General features: G+C 25.8%; 3 protein-coding genes and 1 long non-coding RNA gene across 4 annotated transcripts in view; 2 read left to right on the plus strand and 2 right to left on the minus strand.

Annotated features, from left to right (window-relative positions):
* Positions 1-3,460, plus strand: part of LOC126896464 (pre-rRNA-processing protein TSR1 homolog) — a 7,139-nt gene extending 3,679 nt beyond the window's left edge. The window contains exons 5-12 of the mRNA XM_050669265.1: positions 956-1,150; positions 1,237-1,411; positions 1,481-1,693; positions 2,118-2,341; positions 2,504-2,767; positions 2,831-2,941; positions 3,018-3,225; positions 3,292-3,460. Coding sequence (XP_050525222.1) covers positions 956-1,150; positions 1,237-1,411; positions 1,481-1,693; positions 2,118-2,341; positions 2,504-2,767; positions 2,831-2,941; positions 3,018-3,225; positions 3,292-3,419 — 1,518 coding nt within the window. The 3' untranslated portion in view covers positions 3,420-3,460. The remainder of the gene's footprint in view (positions 1-955; positions 1,151-1,236; positions 1,412-1,480; positions 1,694-2,117; positions 2,342-2,503; positions 2,768-2,830; positions 2,942-3,017; positions 3,226-3,291) is intronic.
* LOC126896468 (phosphatidylinositol N-acetylglucosaminyltransferase subunit H-like) lies at positions 3,227-4,172 on the minus strand. The gene has a single exon (XM_050669269.1). The coding sequence runs from the start codon at positions 3,973-3,975 to the stop codon at positions 3,445-3,447; it is 531 nt and encodes a 176-aa protein (XP_050525226.1). The 5' UTR covers positions 3,976-4,172; the 3' UTR covers positions 3,227-3,444.
* Positions 4,173-4,291: 119 nt separating this feature from the next.
* Positions 4,292-5,925, plus strand: LOC126896469 (40S ribosomal protein S23). The gene is made up of 4 exons (XM_050669270.1): positions 4,292-4,459; positions 5,024-5,183; positions 5,270-5,454; positions 5,785-5,925. Exons 1-4 carry the CDS (start codon positions 4,456-4,458, stop codon positions 5,865-5,867), a joined length of 432 nt encoding a protein of 143 aa, XP_050525227.1. The 5' UTR covers positions 4,292-4,455; the 3' UTR covers positions 5,868-5,925.
* Positions 5,926-10,775: 4,850 nt separating this feature from the next.
* LOC126895330 (uncharacterized) lies at positions 10,776-11,668 on the minus strand. Its single transcript, XR_007701633.1, has 3 exons — positions 11,475-11,668; positions 11,035-11,233; positions 10,776-10,952 (listed from the first exon to the last, which is right to left on the minus strand). It is a non-coding gene; the product is annotated as an uncharacterized LOC126895330 (long non-coding RNA).
* Positions 11,669-14,307: the final 2,639 nt, after the last annotated feature.

A 14,307-nucleotide genomic window follows, 5' to 3' on the forward strand; every position in this document is an offset into this window, starting at 1 on the left:
AAAAAAAAAAAAAAAAAAAAAAAAAAAAAAAACCACATCATAGTAAAATTAATACCTTCTCCGCTTCGCATCGAAGCTAATATTTACTTTTTTACTATTTACTATTTGAAATTATTTTTCAAATTAAAATATTAGATTTTATTAAAAATAATGTATAGTATTTAGAGTATCAATTTTATTTGTGAAAAGATAAAATTTGAGTTGTTTTTGTTAGATAAATAATTCTTATATTTTACCGATATTTAAGAGATTTTTTTACCTTTGAGAAAGTGTAGTCTATTAGCTCTATCCCTATTTGTACTTTTGTTTCTAAAATCATTATTACTACCTCAATGCTATGTGTAAGAGGATAATAATAATAATAGTGGGCTATGCTGTTTTTTCATCATTTCAACCACAAATATAGGTTTTCCGAGAGGAAATTAAATACATTAACAATAATATTAGGTGAATATCTTTCATTCTGAGGATAACCAACCTTAACCTTTAAATACATTTCATTCTTGACATTGAGGTTACTTATATGATAAGTATCCTCCATTTATCAAAATTTAATTTGATGTTCTGATCATAAATAATAATGATATTATTAATTTTAAGAGATTTTAAGTTAAAAATATTATTAAACTACACATGATTTTAATCATTAGGATTTCCAAGCTTGTTAATATTAAAATGATTTTTGAAGTTATGTTGTATTTACATCTTGGTTAGTAATAGAGTCATTTCTATAAGGAATTGGAATACACTTATTATTTTATTTAAATTAATTTTTCAAAAAATTGAATGAATTTCGTATAAATTGTTGTTTACTTTATTTTAGTGTGTATATACCTAGGCTGCAATTAGTTTAATGTAAATATTATATTAAATGACTAATGTATAACAGAAGCTAAACTTTTTACAATTTTAAAAGTATTTAATTTTTATTTATTAACTTATTTCTAATTCTTAGGATAATTTTGGAACTATGAAAGTAAGTGGATTTTTACGAGGTCAATCTCTTTCAGTAAATTCCTTAATTCATATACCTGGTTGGGGAGATTTTCAAATGAAACAAATTGATTTGGCTTCTAATGATTTTGTAAAAAGTTTTACTGGAAAAAGTATACAACCAACTGTTTTAGAAACCGCTGATCCAAAAGTTCAAGTAAATATAAATATTTTGATATTGAATATTGATATTGATTAAAGATGTAAACGATTACTATTAAAATTGGCTGTTTAACTTATTAGGAATCATTAATTAGTGAAAATATTCCTGATCCAATGGATGCAGAACAGACATGGCCAACAGAAGAAGAAATACAAGATGTTGAAAATAAATTAAAAAGTAAACGTATGATAAAAAGAGTGCCTCAAGGAATGTCAGTTTATCAATCTGCGTGGATACCCGATGAAGAATCTGATGGTGACTAGAATCATATAAAAAATATGGTTTATGATGTTTATTATTAAATTTTTATTATTTTTTTTTTAGATGATGATATGAATTCTGATTTATCTGAAAACTCTGATAACTTTTTTTCAATCAAGGATGACTATTCAGATACAGAAATGAAAAGTATATTAGATGATGAAATGGATACAATGTCAGTTACTACTGTAGCTTCTGAAGCACCGATAGAATCTGATAAATATGATTTACAATTTGATAAAAAAGAAGAAGAAAAACTTTTAACTAAATTAAAAGGTTCACATTTTTTCTATTTTAGTAAAAATATATTCCTCAATGTCAGCCATTAGTTCTTATAATTTAATTGATATAATAAGTACAATTTTATCAATTCAATCATCTATTATTTCATTTTGTGAACTACTATAGCACCCATAAAAAATTATATAATAAATGATACTATATTGAAAATACTACAAAACTATTATTCAATCATATAATAAGTTTTATGTATCAATATATATATATATATATATATATTAATATTGTTAAATAGTCATTTATGTTTTTAGGTAGTATTTGTGATCAATCAATAAAATAAAAATACTCTTTGTTTCTTTTTTTTATGAGTATTATTAGTCAAGAAAATTATTATACATATTTGATGATTAATTTTAATATTTTCAATTTATTTAAATATTATATAACTTATTTGTTTTAGAAGCCAAAGCTGATCAAATGTTTCCAGATGAAGTAGATACTCCATTTGATTTACCTGCTAGAGTTCGTTTTGAAAAGTACAGAGGTCTTCAATCATTCCGCACTTCACCTTGGGATGTCAAGGAAAACTTACCCAGTGATTATGGTAGAATATTTCAATTTGAAAATTTTGATAGAACTAGGAAACGAGTTTTTAAAAACTTAGGAAATCAAAACGGTGCATTGGTATGTTCATAATTATTTGTTTTTTGTAACAAGCAATTCATTAATGATCACTGTCATACAATAAGTAACAAATAATTATTTTTCATTTAAGTAGGGATAATTGCCTTTCTTTTGAGTGTCTTATTGAATTTTTAGTATACTAATTTTATTTATCATTTTCAGCCCGATTGGTATATTACTATTTATATAGAAAATGTACCTGCTACTATGTTTCATTCAAGAGATGGTAGAAATCCTGTTGTAATATTTGGTTTATTACCTCATGAACAAAAGATGTCAGTGATAAATGTCATATTAAAGAGACCTACCTCTGTAGAATTTGAGGAACCAATAAAATCTAAGACCAGTTTAATATTTCAGTGTGGTTTTCGTAGATTTACTGCTGAACCTATATTTAGCCAACATACTAATGGGAATAAATTTAAAGTAATATGATCTAATTAAAAATGTATGTATTACTCTTGATTTTCATAAAAAAATTAATTTTAGTATGAAAGATTTTTTCATCAAGATAATATTGTTGTTGCTACTATGTTTGCTCCTATAATCTTCCCACCTTGTTCTGTCATAGCTTTAAAGCCTTGTAAAGATGGTTCATATGTAAGTAATATAACTAATTTTAATTAAATGAATTGGTATATCTTATTTGAATTTTGACATAATTTCTATACATTAGCAAGTAATTGGAAATGGCAGTATTTTATCTATAAATCCTAATAGATTAATAATCAAAAGAACTGTTTTAAGTGGTCATCCATTTAAAGTTCATAAGCGATCGGCTGTTGTTCGATTTATGTTTTTCAATAGAGAAGATATTGAATGGTTTAAACCTGTCGAACTTAGGACAAAATATGGCAGAAGAGGACATATAAAAGAACCATTAGGTTTGTTTGTTAAAATTTTATTTCATTTTATAAAAATATATACATTTTTAACATATTCATTTATAGGTACTCACGGTCATATGAAATGTGGATTTGATGGACAAGTGAAATCACAAGATATAGTTTGCATGAATTTATATAAGCGTGTATTTCCAAAATGGACATATGATAATTTTTACAATGTTGAAAAATAAATAGTACTTTAACTTATAAAAATTATTATAGCTTCTTTCTATTATTTTCAATCAGTTTATGTGTATCCCTATAAATTATTTCTAGTATGTGTAATCTAGGTTTACTTTTTTGGAATAGTATTATCAAACCGTTCTGAGATGTTTGAACAGCCAAGTAAAATAAAACTTGTTGTCTATGAATTAAATCTACTATTAATATATCTTTAATACAATTCCAAGGTAATGATAGTACCATTTGTCGCCCAGTCACATATGTTGTAGTCAATTGAAGTCCAATTGGTGCTGTTATAAGTAATGACTCACTATGGATCATACAACAAATTCGTACTAGTTGTAGAAGCAATACTGATGAATACAATATAAAACTAATGCTTATTAAAGTTTTATTAATTATGATTGAGTACACAGTTAATGTTAACGTAGTAAATAGAGCAAACAAATCAGTGTTCACAATTTTTTTTAGTTTTTCCACTGAATATTCTACACACGAAACTTTAAGAGATTCATGTATCGATGATTTTAAAATATGCTGATGATCCATTTTAATAATTCTCATACTTGTAGTAATCTCATCTAATTTACTAGTATAATGAACTTATTGCATTTGATTATTAATACCGGTAAAAGTTAAATAGTAAAAAACGTACGACTCGTAATAACTTCAACAGTAAAAATAGGATCCTAAAAATGAAATAAGATCCATTAAAAACTATTGTAAAATTATCTAACACGTTAATCTGTTTTTATCACAATTGAAGTTCAAAATTTTTAATTTAAAAGCTATCATTTTTGCTTAAAACATAACTGCTTAGAAAAATATACGTTGGCCACACTGTTGATTCATTCATATTACCGTAGTTATATCCTTGTTCGTCAATACATGGCATCGTTCATAACCTATAATCTCCAAATCGATCATTTTTCCGTGTTGTTTGGAGTTCGTAAAATTAAAAAAGTTTTCGCATAGAAATTCAATTTTTTTTTAAAGGTATTTTGCTCTAATTAAATTTTTTGTTAGTCATTATCTCTCATCATAATGGGTAAGTTAAATATTTTGATTTGTAATTCTGTTTAAATTAACAATTATATCATACACTTCCATGTGGTAATTTCTTGCTAAAAAAATTTACTCTTGATGCAGCTCTTAATTTTTCCTACTAAATAAATATTACATTGTTTAATAATAATATATTTTTTAAAAACTAATCTATATTTTAGGTTTTTGGTAATTAGACTAGTTAAAAAACATTAGTCTAAGACATTTTTCTACGTTTACAATAATAAGAATAAATACATTACTTCAATTCTTATAGTGAGAATTAAATAGTCCTTATAGGGTATAAATACTTTAATATCAATTATCCCATAAATAATTTTCATTATTAAGTTTCTTAACTTACATTTGGATGTTTACTTTTGTAAATGATTATCTCTTAATTCATTTATGTAAAATAACCAAAAATCTATTTTTTTTTTTTTATTATAAATTTTTCTTTACATAAATATTCCTTTTTTCTGTATTATATAAATACTGCACAAGCATCAATTTTTTTTTAGTATTTATAATGCATTTTGATATATATTAATTTTTATTTATAAAAAAGGTAAACCTCGTGGTATTCGTACGGCACGTAAACATGTTAACCATCGTCGTGTACAAAAGTGGGCTGATAAAGATTATAAAAAAGCACATTTAGGAACAAGATGGAAAGCCAATCCTTTTGGAGGAGCATCTCACGCTAAAGGAATTGTTTTAGAAAAAGTGTAAGTATAACATAATAATAATTTCAGTACTATTGAATTTTATTATATTATTATACATTGTATAATGACGTGATTTTTTTTTTTAGTGGTGTTGAAGCTAAGCAACCTAACTCTGCTATTCGGAAGTGTGTTCGTGTACAATTAATAAAGAATGGGAAAAAAATTACTGCATTCGTACCCAGAGATGGTTGTTTAAATTACATTGAAGAAAACGATGAAGTATTAGTTGCTGGTTTTGGTAGGAAGGGTCATGCTGTAGGAGATATTCCTGGTGAGATATTTTATCACGTAATCTAAAATTTTTAGGGCGGTATTTTAAAAAGAGTAGTAAACTGGGAATCACCAAAATCACTTGTCAGTTTATTATATAAATAGTTTGAAAAATAATGTATTTTTATCTGTACCGCTCAATTATCTAGGTTAATTTTTTTTTTATTATTACTTTATAATGATGAGATAATTTATTATTCAAAAAATAAAAAAAAAAATTACTATTCATTACTGACTTACTATTAATTCAACATATTTTGCGTAAAACAACCTCTAGCTTTAGTTTCTTTTTTGTTATGTTCTATTAATGCTAAATATTAATATTTTTTAGGAGTACGATTTAAGGTTGTCAAAGTAGCTAATGTTTCATTGCTAGCTCTTTACAAAGAAAAGAAGGAAAGACCAAGGTCTTAAATGTTTATGTTGATTAATAATTTTTTTTTTAATAAAGCAACAACTATAAACACCTTGATTGATACTTTTCTTTTCACCCTTGATTCTAAATTATCCGTTTGGTTAAATCTATAAGTGTTTTTTAATTTAAATGAGGATGTAATGCATAACATTAAATATTCATATTATATTTAAAGGTATCTGTTGTGTGAATTAAATCAAGAAAAAAATTTTAATGTCATAAAAAAATTAAATCTTAAACTACTACAAATCCTTAAGTGTATAATATTTATTTATTAATTTATTTTATGTGGCCACTTATTCACAGCTTTCATTAGAACTATTAGCTTCGATGCGAAGCTGAGAAGTTATAGGTTTTACTATGTGTTTTTTTTTTGTCTGACACTTTTATAAATATCTTAAATTAAAGCTAACGTAATGTACTTTATTACGGAAAAAAAAGATTTCGGACTTTATTTTGTCTTCACGGTGAAAATGGCTACCGAATACTATTTTTGTGTGAACATTTTTGATTTTTTTTTTTACATTTTTAACTTTATAATGCTATAACTTATTGAAAAGTGTATGGATCAACATAATTTTTTATGAGAAATAATATTTATATCCCTCTTTCATTCGACATGCTTTATCTTAATCAGGATATTAATAAGGAACTAGCAGATAATGTAGCTTTTGAAATAATCCACCAATTTTTTAAAATTAAACTATCTAAAGATTTACATCGAAGCGTTTTTTTTTTATAGTGATTTTAATCATTGTCAGATATCATACTTGATCCAACGTTATATGGTATTCGTGGACTGGCTCTGCCGTCTCGTTGCAGAGATATTCGTGAACTGACTTCGCCGTTTCGTTGCCTCTTAGTTAGGACATTAGAAACTAATCAGACAAAAGTTTATTACACCTCGAATAGAGGTATTGTGTTTATTATTTTTATATCTACTTGTCTTTGTCGTTCTAAACCCTCGAACCATATAACCCCGATAGAACCACAACATCAGGTTCTCACCTTATACAAAAACCTAAATCCTCATTACTTCATTATTTTAATTTATTAATTTTTGCTTATTTTTGAATTATAACAATAGTAACTTGAATAAAAATTTACTTATTGAAGAAAACCTTCGAAAATTTACCCAAATACTTTGAACTTTAATAATCGTCTTAAGGAAAGCTTATATTACATACTGCAAGTTAAAAAAATGTAGAATAAAAGTTAACTATTGACTCATTATTTTGGAAGTTATATTTATCATTATTTTACTGCGATCTTCATTCTATATTAAAAAATGTTAACTTATTAAATACTAAAAAAAAATTATTTCAAATTATTTAATAATTATTATCCACTAGAAATTTTCTTAATTTAATAATTTTTTATTTTATTAGCTAGTTAATTACTTATGTGATAATTTTAAATAATAAAATCGATACCAGTATAATGAATAAATATTAAAAAATCCAGCACAAGGGGATCGCGGCAAAGTGGTGACGTAGCATAGTTGGCCAAGTATAATGATATCTGAAAATGATTAAAATCACTATAAAAAAACCCAGCACAGGGGGGTCGCGGCACAGTGGTGACGTGGCATAGTTGGATCAAGTATAATGATATCTGACAGTGATTAAAATCACTATCAAAAAAAAACGCTTCGATGCAAATCTTTAGATAGTGTTTAATTTTAAAAAATTGGTGGATTATTCCAAAAGCTTCATAAACTGCTAGTTCCTTATTAATATCCTGATTAAGATAAAGTATGTCGAATGAAAAAGGGATTATTAAAAAATAGTATTTCCCATAAAAAAATTATATTGATCAATACACTTTTCAATAAGTTATAGCATTATAAAGTTAAAAATGTAAAAAATAAAATTGAGAATTTTCACACAATAATAGCATTTGGTAGCCATTTTCACCGTGAAGACAAAATAAAGTCCGAAATTTTTTTTTTACATAATAAAGTAGATTACATTAGCTTTAATTTAATATATATATAAAAGTGTCAGACTTTCCGGAACACTTTCAAAATTTAAGTTGAAAAAGTCAATTTTTTGTGAAAAAGTTGTCATTTTGAATCCCCCCCTGTAGGCAGGTAAAAAGTCAGATTTATAAAAAAAATATACCAAATGATAGGTAAAGACATCATGCATCTACAAAAAAAAGAATTATATTGATCCATACATCTTTCGAGAAGTTATAGCATTATAAAGTTAAAAATATAAAAAAGAATTTTTTTACAAAAATCGTATTTTTTTTATTAAGTTTAATGTCTGTTTTCACCATGAAGATAAAATAAAGTCCGAAATTTTTTTTTACCATTATAAAGTATATTACATTAGCTTTAATTTAAGATATATATAAAAGTGTCAGACCTTCCGGAACACTTTCAAAAGTTAAGTTGAAAAAGTTCTACTTTCTATATGCATTTTTATGTTTTGAATCCCCCCTGTATTTAGGGAAATGGTCCGATTTAAAAAAACAGTATGTCGAATGAAAGATCTATATAAATACTACTTCTCATAAAAAAATTGTAATGATTCATACATTTTTCAAAAAGTTATAGCATAATAAAGTTAAAAATGGAAAATACAAAATCGAAAATTTTCACACAAAAATAGCATTCGGTAGCCATTTTCACCATGAAGATAAGATAAAGTCCGAAATTTTTTTTTTTCATGATAAAGCATATTACATTAGCTTTAATTTAAGATATATATAAAAGTGTCAGACCTTCCGGAACATTTTCAAAATTTAAGTTAAAAAAATTAATTTTTTGTGAAAAAGTTGTCATTTTAAATCCCCCCTTGTGGGCAGGTTAAGGGTTAAATTTATGAAAAAAATATACCAAATGAAAGGTAATGATATTATGCATCTATATAAAAAAGAATTATATTGATATGTTTATTTTTGAAAAAGTTATGGCACTTTTAAGTAAAAAAAATTGAAAAAATTTCGAAAATTAGCGATTTTTAAATTTGTAATTTTTTTGGAGGTTTCCCCCTTTTACGGGGAACGAGGGAATTTTTTTCAATTTTTAAGGGTAATGTCTTCGACTAGATACGATTTGTGATCTTTTGACGTATCATTGAAAGAAATCGGTTCGGTGAGAGCTGAGAAAAAGTGGTAACAGACACAAAAAAAAAAAAAAAAACACATCTTAGTAAAACCAATACCTTCTCAGCTTCGCATCGAAGCTAAAAAAACGCTTCGATGTAAATCTTTAGATAGTGTTTAATTTTAAAAAATTGGTGGATTATTCCAAAAGCTACATGATCTGCTAGTTCCTTATTAATATCTTGATTAAGATAAAGTATGTCGAATGATAAAGAGATTATTAAAAAATATTATTTCTCATGAAAAAATTGTGTTGATCCATACACTTTTCAATAAGTTATAGCATTATAAAGTTAAAAATGTAAAAAATAAAATCGAGAATTTTCACACAAAAATAGCATTCAGTAGCCATTTTCACCGTGAAGACAAAATAAAGTCCGAAATTTTTTTTTTCCGTAATAAAGTACATTACATTAGCTTTAATTTAGGATATATATAAAAGTTTCAGACTTTCCGGAACACTTTCAAAAGTTACGTTGAAAAAGTTCTACTTTCTATATGCATTTTTATGTTATGAATCCCCCCTGTTGTCATTTTAAATCCCACTTTGTGGGCAGATAAAGGGTCAGATATAAAAAAAAATATACCAAATGAAAGGTAATGATATCATGCATCTATACAAAAAAAAATTATATTGATTTGGTTAATTTTAAAAAAGTTTAATCGCAATTTTAAGTAAAAAAAATTTCGAAAATTAGCGATTTTAACATTTGTAATTTTTCTGGAGGTTTTCCCCATTTACGGGGAACGAGGGAATTTTTTTCAATTTTTGAGGATAATTTCTTCGACTAGATACGATTTGTGATCTTTTGACGTATCATTGAAAGAAATCGGTTCGGTGAGAGCTGAGAAAAAGTGGTAACATACACAAAAAAAAAACACATCTTAGTAAAAGCAATACCTTCTCAGCTTCCCATTGAAGCTAAACATAATTGTTGAAATTTTTTGTTAAATGTAAGTTATTGTATATGTAAGTTTAACACAACAAATTAAAAAATAATTTTTTTAAGAAAATGAATGGTTGATAATAAATTTGTTCCACTATATCGGAAGTTATTAAGTCTTTAATATAAATACTGAAGGTCTATTTATTCTTATTTCTAGACAGTAATTCTCCTGTTTTGTAATAGAATACCCACACAGCAATTTAATGTTTAAGTAATTTTGTTATAAAATAAATTTTATAATAATAACATTAGTTTAATTTTAAGAGGTTATTAATTTTGATTACAGAAACATTATGAAAATATTACTCTATATTTATTTGGCCACCGAAATAATGTTGTATCAATAAACAAATAAAAATATTACATTTATTATTTAACATTTAAAAATAATATTGGTTTAAGTTTTTATTATATTTCCCTCAAATTGCTGTAATATTATAATATAATTTTATGGTCATATAACATTTTTGTAATATTGTATTATTATTACAATAGGATACCAATTTGAAAAAACATTTTTTTTTAATAAGCAATATAAAATTATATTTATGTAAAATAATCATTAAACTGTATAAGTTTTAAAACAACCTCATAATAATGAGATACAACATATTTATAAATTTAAAAACATAATAATAATTGGTTTTAAACGGTTAAAATTTATAATCTTAACATAATCATTTTTTTTTTATTTTCGAAGATATTAGTATACTAATATCTTCGAAAATAAAACAAAAATTATTTCTAGAAAATATAATTTTCTATATTTTTTCCTTAACATAATTTTCTATTTATAATATTAAAATTTAAACAATTTATCAAATATTTTGATTTGTAATACGCGCACATTATTTTATTGACGTTTTTGTTGAAATTTGATATTTTTTAACTAATTGAAAACCAAAGTAGTGTATTTTGAATACATTATAATCTTGATAAACAAATGAAAATTGTAACTGTTGGTGTACCATAATTTTTATTACTTCGTATCTAGGCAATATCGCCAAATATAATAAAGTTTTTCTAAATTAAAATAATGGAAGTTTGAAATTATAAATGACTTAAATCAAAATTCACAAATGAAAACTTTGAAAATTGTACTTACTGAGTTTTATAAAAGGTATGCCTTTCATCTTTGTAAAAAATATGTTTTTAACGAAATTGTTAGTAGAACTAGATTTATATATATTAGACGTCTATACTAATAACGTTTCATCTAACTGATATTAAAAACCAAATTTTTTTTTTATTTCTGTGCTGAATTTACATCATAGAAGTAATTGTCAAACTTTCAATAAGTTTATCTAAAATGTTGAATATTTTTTAAATAAAAAATGAGTAGCTTTGTAGTCAAAAATTTTTGCTTAAAGTTTTCTAATTTTTAAATTAAGCAATGAGCAGCTTTATTGGAATTCGATAAAAAAATTTGTAAGATCTTTAAAATTGTAGTAAAATAGTATATTTATTTAGGAAAATACTATTTATGTAAGTACACAAGCTAAATTTAAACATGTTAAACTATAACAAGTAAAATATTTTACTTACAGACTTTTGGAGATGGTGTTCTTTTGAACACAGCAACAGACATATCCTTAAAAGGAAATTTACGGTACATATTGTAAGGACCAGATGAAGTCTTTTCTAAAACAAAATTGTGGTTTGAATAACTATGTTAATTTCTCAAGACCGAATTAGTTTTGTTCCTTATGTTGCTCTTGTTAATAACGGCCTATAAGTCAACATCTTGAATATTTAAAAGTGTCTCCTTCTTATCACATTGATCTCCATAACCCAGTGTCTTTTTCAAGCCAGTGCTTTTATAAATTTGTTAACAAATTTAAACTTTAATCATAAAATAACTCGTTAAACTTTTTTATAAGTTCTCCTAAATTGTTGAAGTAATAATTTAATTAAATTTTTTAAACTATTTGTTAAAGTTAAATAGATCTTTAAATATATTATTATAGTCTATTAATATTTCTCACAGATTTCTGGACAATTTATTTCTTCAATGGTATGTAAAGATAATCTTTCTGGATGACATTCCTCTGTTTGGCTATATAAGCTAGTATGAGCTGTTTTCAAGTCTAAATTATCGCCATCTTCTAATGGTAAGGCGGGAGCGTTTAAAAAAACACAGGATGAATTAAACTCCACGGCCTAAAAATATTCAACCTTTTAATATGAAATTATATTGGTTTTTTATGACATTGCTATTACAGTCACGGATTGTTTATTAACAATTAAGACTATCAATAGATATACTTTTTATATAGTCAGTTATTAAACTCACAACAATGTGAATATTGATACTAAAAAAACCAATTAACTACCTGTATTTGTAATCCCTTGTGTTTTATACATATATATTAACTCAAAGATTTGAAACTTTAAATATTTATATCTAATAAACAAATAAAGATATATTATAAATTCAAATGCCATTTACTATTAAATTAAAAACTCAAATATTTTATTAAATTCAAAATATGTGTTCCCATTTAAAAAACAAAGTTGACATCCTTACAAGCAAGGCCGTATTTACCCAAAAAGCGCCCCTAGGCTAATAAGGAACAAACGCCCACTTCTTAGAACACAGATAGAATGAGAGCTGAGCTGATCACTTCCTCCCAATTTACAAAAAAATTTGTATTTTCTAATGTATAATGTATAATTACTTTAAAAATATTTAAAAGTCAACGTAAAAAAATGTATTATGTATTGAAATTTTGTAGTTTAAATTATGATGATAAAAAAATCAATCGTGCATAAATTATAATTAATGAATAATAATAAAAAATAATAATTAAAATTTTATTCTGTTAATAAACGGTTAATTTAGTAAATACAATTGTCAACTTATTAATGTAAACAACAAAAATTTGCACCGTTATAAAAAATAAGAAACATTAATTAATAATACGTTTGGCGTTTCCTTGATTAGGTTGCTCAACACAATTTATACGACCGCCTTCGCCGATTATTATTTTAGATAATGTATACCGTCGTGCCGTAGCTACCCTGCCCAAAATATTATATATATACATATATTTACCAAAATAACTACACTAATTCTAGTAGATGGAAAATTAAATTTGCAGAAAGGAATTATATCTAAAAAAAAATCAAGAGTTTTGTCGGCCGCAGCGCCCCTTTAAGTTGTGGTGCCCCTAGGCTATAGCCTAGTTAGCCTAGTCCTAAATCCAGTCCTGCTTACAAGGCATAAGGGATGAACTTAAAAAGTATTACATAGGTTATAATTCAAGAATAATGTGTAACTAAAGATAACAAAAAAAAAAAATGTTTAAATTATATTTATTCTGTAAGTAATTGAGTGGGTTATGATAAAAAAATCATTCTGTAAATATAAAATGTTCAGTAAGTAAAGAAACGGGCTTATATTGTTTTTAATGTTAATAAAAATTGACTTGTTGTACGCGGGGACACCAAAAAGTAGTTAAAAACGGAGAAGGCCTAAGGAATAAAGTGTTTGATACAAGCCGGACAACTTGTGCGGTAGCTGTTTCACCAGTCATGTGTACAGGTGTACCCAACGCTTGTAGTGTCAACGGTGTAGGGATATCACCACTTAATTCTTAGCTGGACTCGTGTATAAGGGAGAAAGATAGATACAAAGTAAGAATAGGTACTTGGAATGTTAGAACATTAACTGGTAGAAATGGGGAATAGTAGAAGTATTGAAAAGGAGAAAAGTTAACATTTGTTGTGTGCAAGAAACTAAGTGGAGAGGAGAGAAATCGAGGGTTATAATATAATATACTCAGGTAAGTCTAGTACAAAGAATGATGTAGCTTACGCCATTCTTTGTATATTATCCCTACACCGTGTAGGGATAATATTGGATGAGGAAATTAAAAGTAAAGTAGTAGAAGTAGCTAGGAAAAGTGACAGAATTATGGTTGTAAAATTGATATTCGAAGAAAAAGTGCTGAGTGTAATAAGTGCCTATGCACCACAAATGGGATGTGATGAAATAGACAAGGCAGTATTTTGGAGAGAGATGGATGAGGTGATACAAGAGTTATCTGGTAATGAGGATGTGGTGATAGGTGTAGATATGAATGGACATGTAGGTAATGAGAGGAGATGATATGAAAGAGTACATGGAAGGTATGGTTATAGTTGGAAGAATGAGACTGGAGAAAGAATCCTGGATTTCGCAGTATCGTATAATTTTGCTATGGTTAATACTTATTTTAGAAAGAGGGAAGAACATTATATAACATATAAAAGTAGGAGGAATAGATCACAGATCGATTATTTTATGTGGAAGAGAGAGAGAGCGTAAAGCGAGTAAAAAATTGTTAAGTTATACCAGGCGTGAGTGTAACTACACAACATAGACTGATGATAATGG

Source organism: Daktulosphaira vitifoliae, unplaced genomic scaffold, assembly GCF_025091365.1.
Source record: "Daktulosphaira vitifoliae isolate Bord-2020 unplaced genomic scaffold, ASM2509136v1 Scaffold_1, whole genome shotgun sequence".
NCBI lineage: Eukaryota > Metazoa > Arthropoda > Insecta > Hemiptera > Phylloxeridae > Daktulosphaira > Daktulosphaira vitifoliae.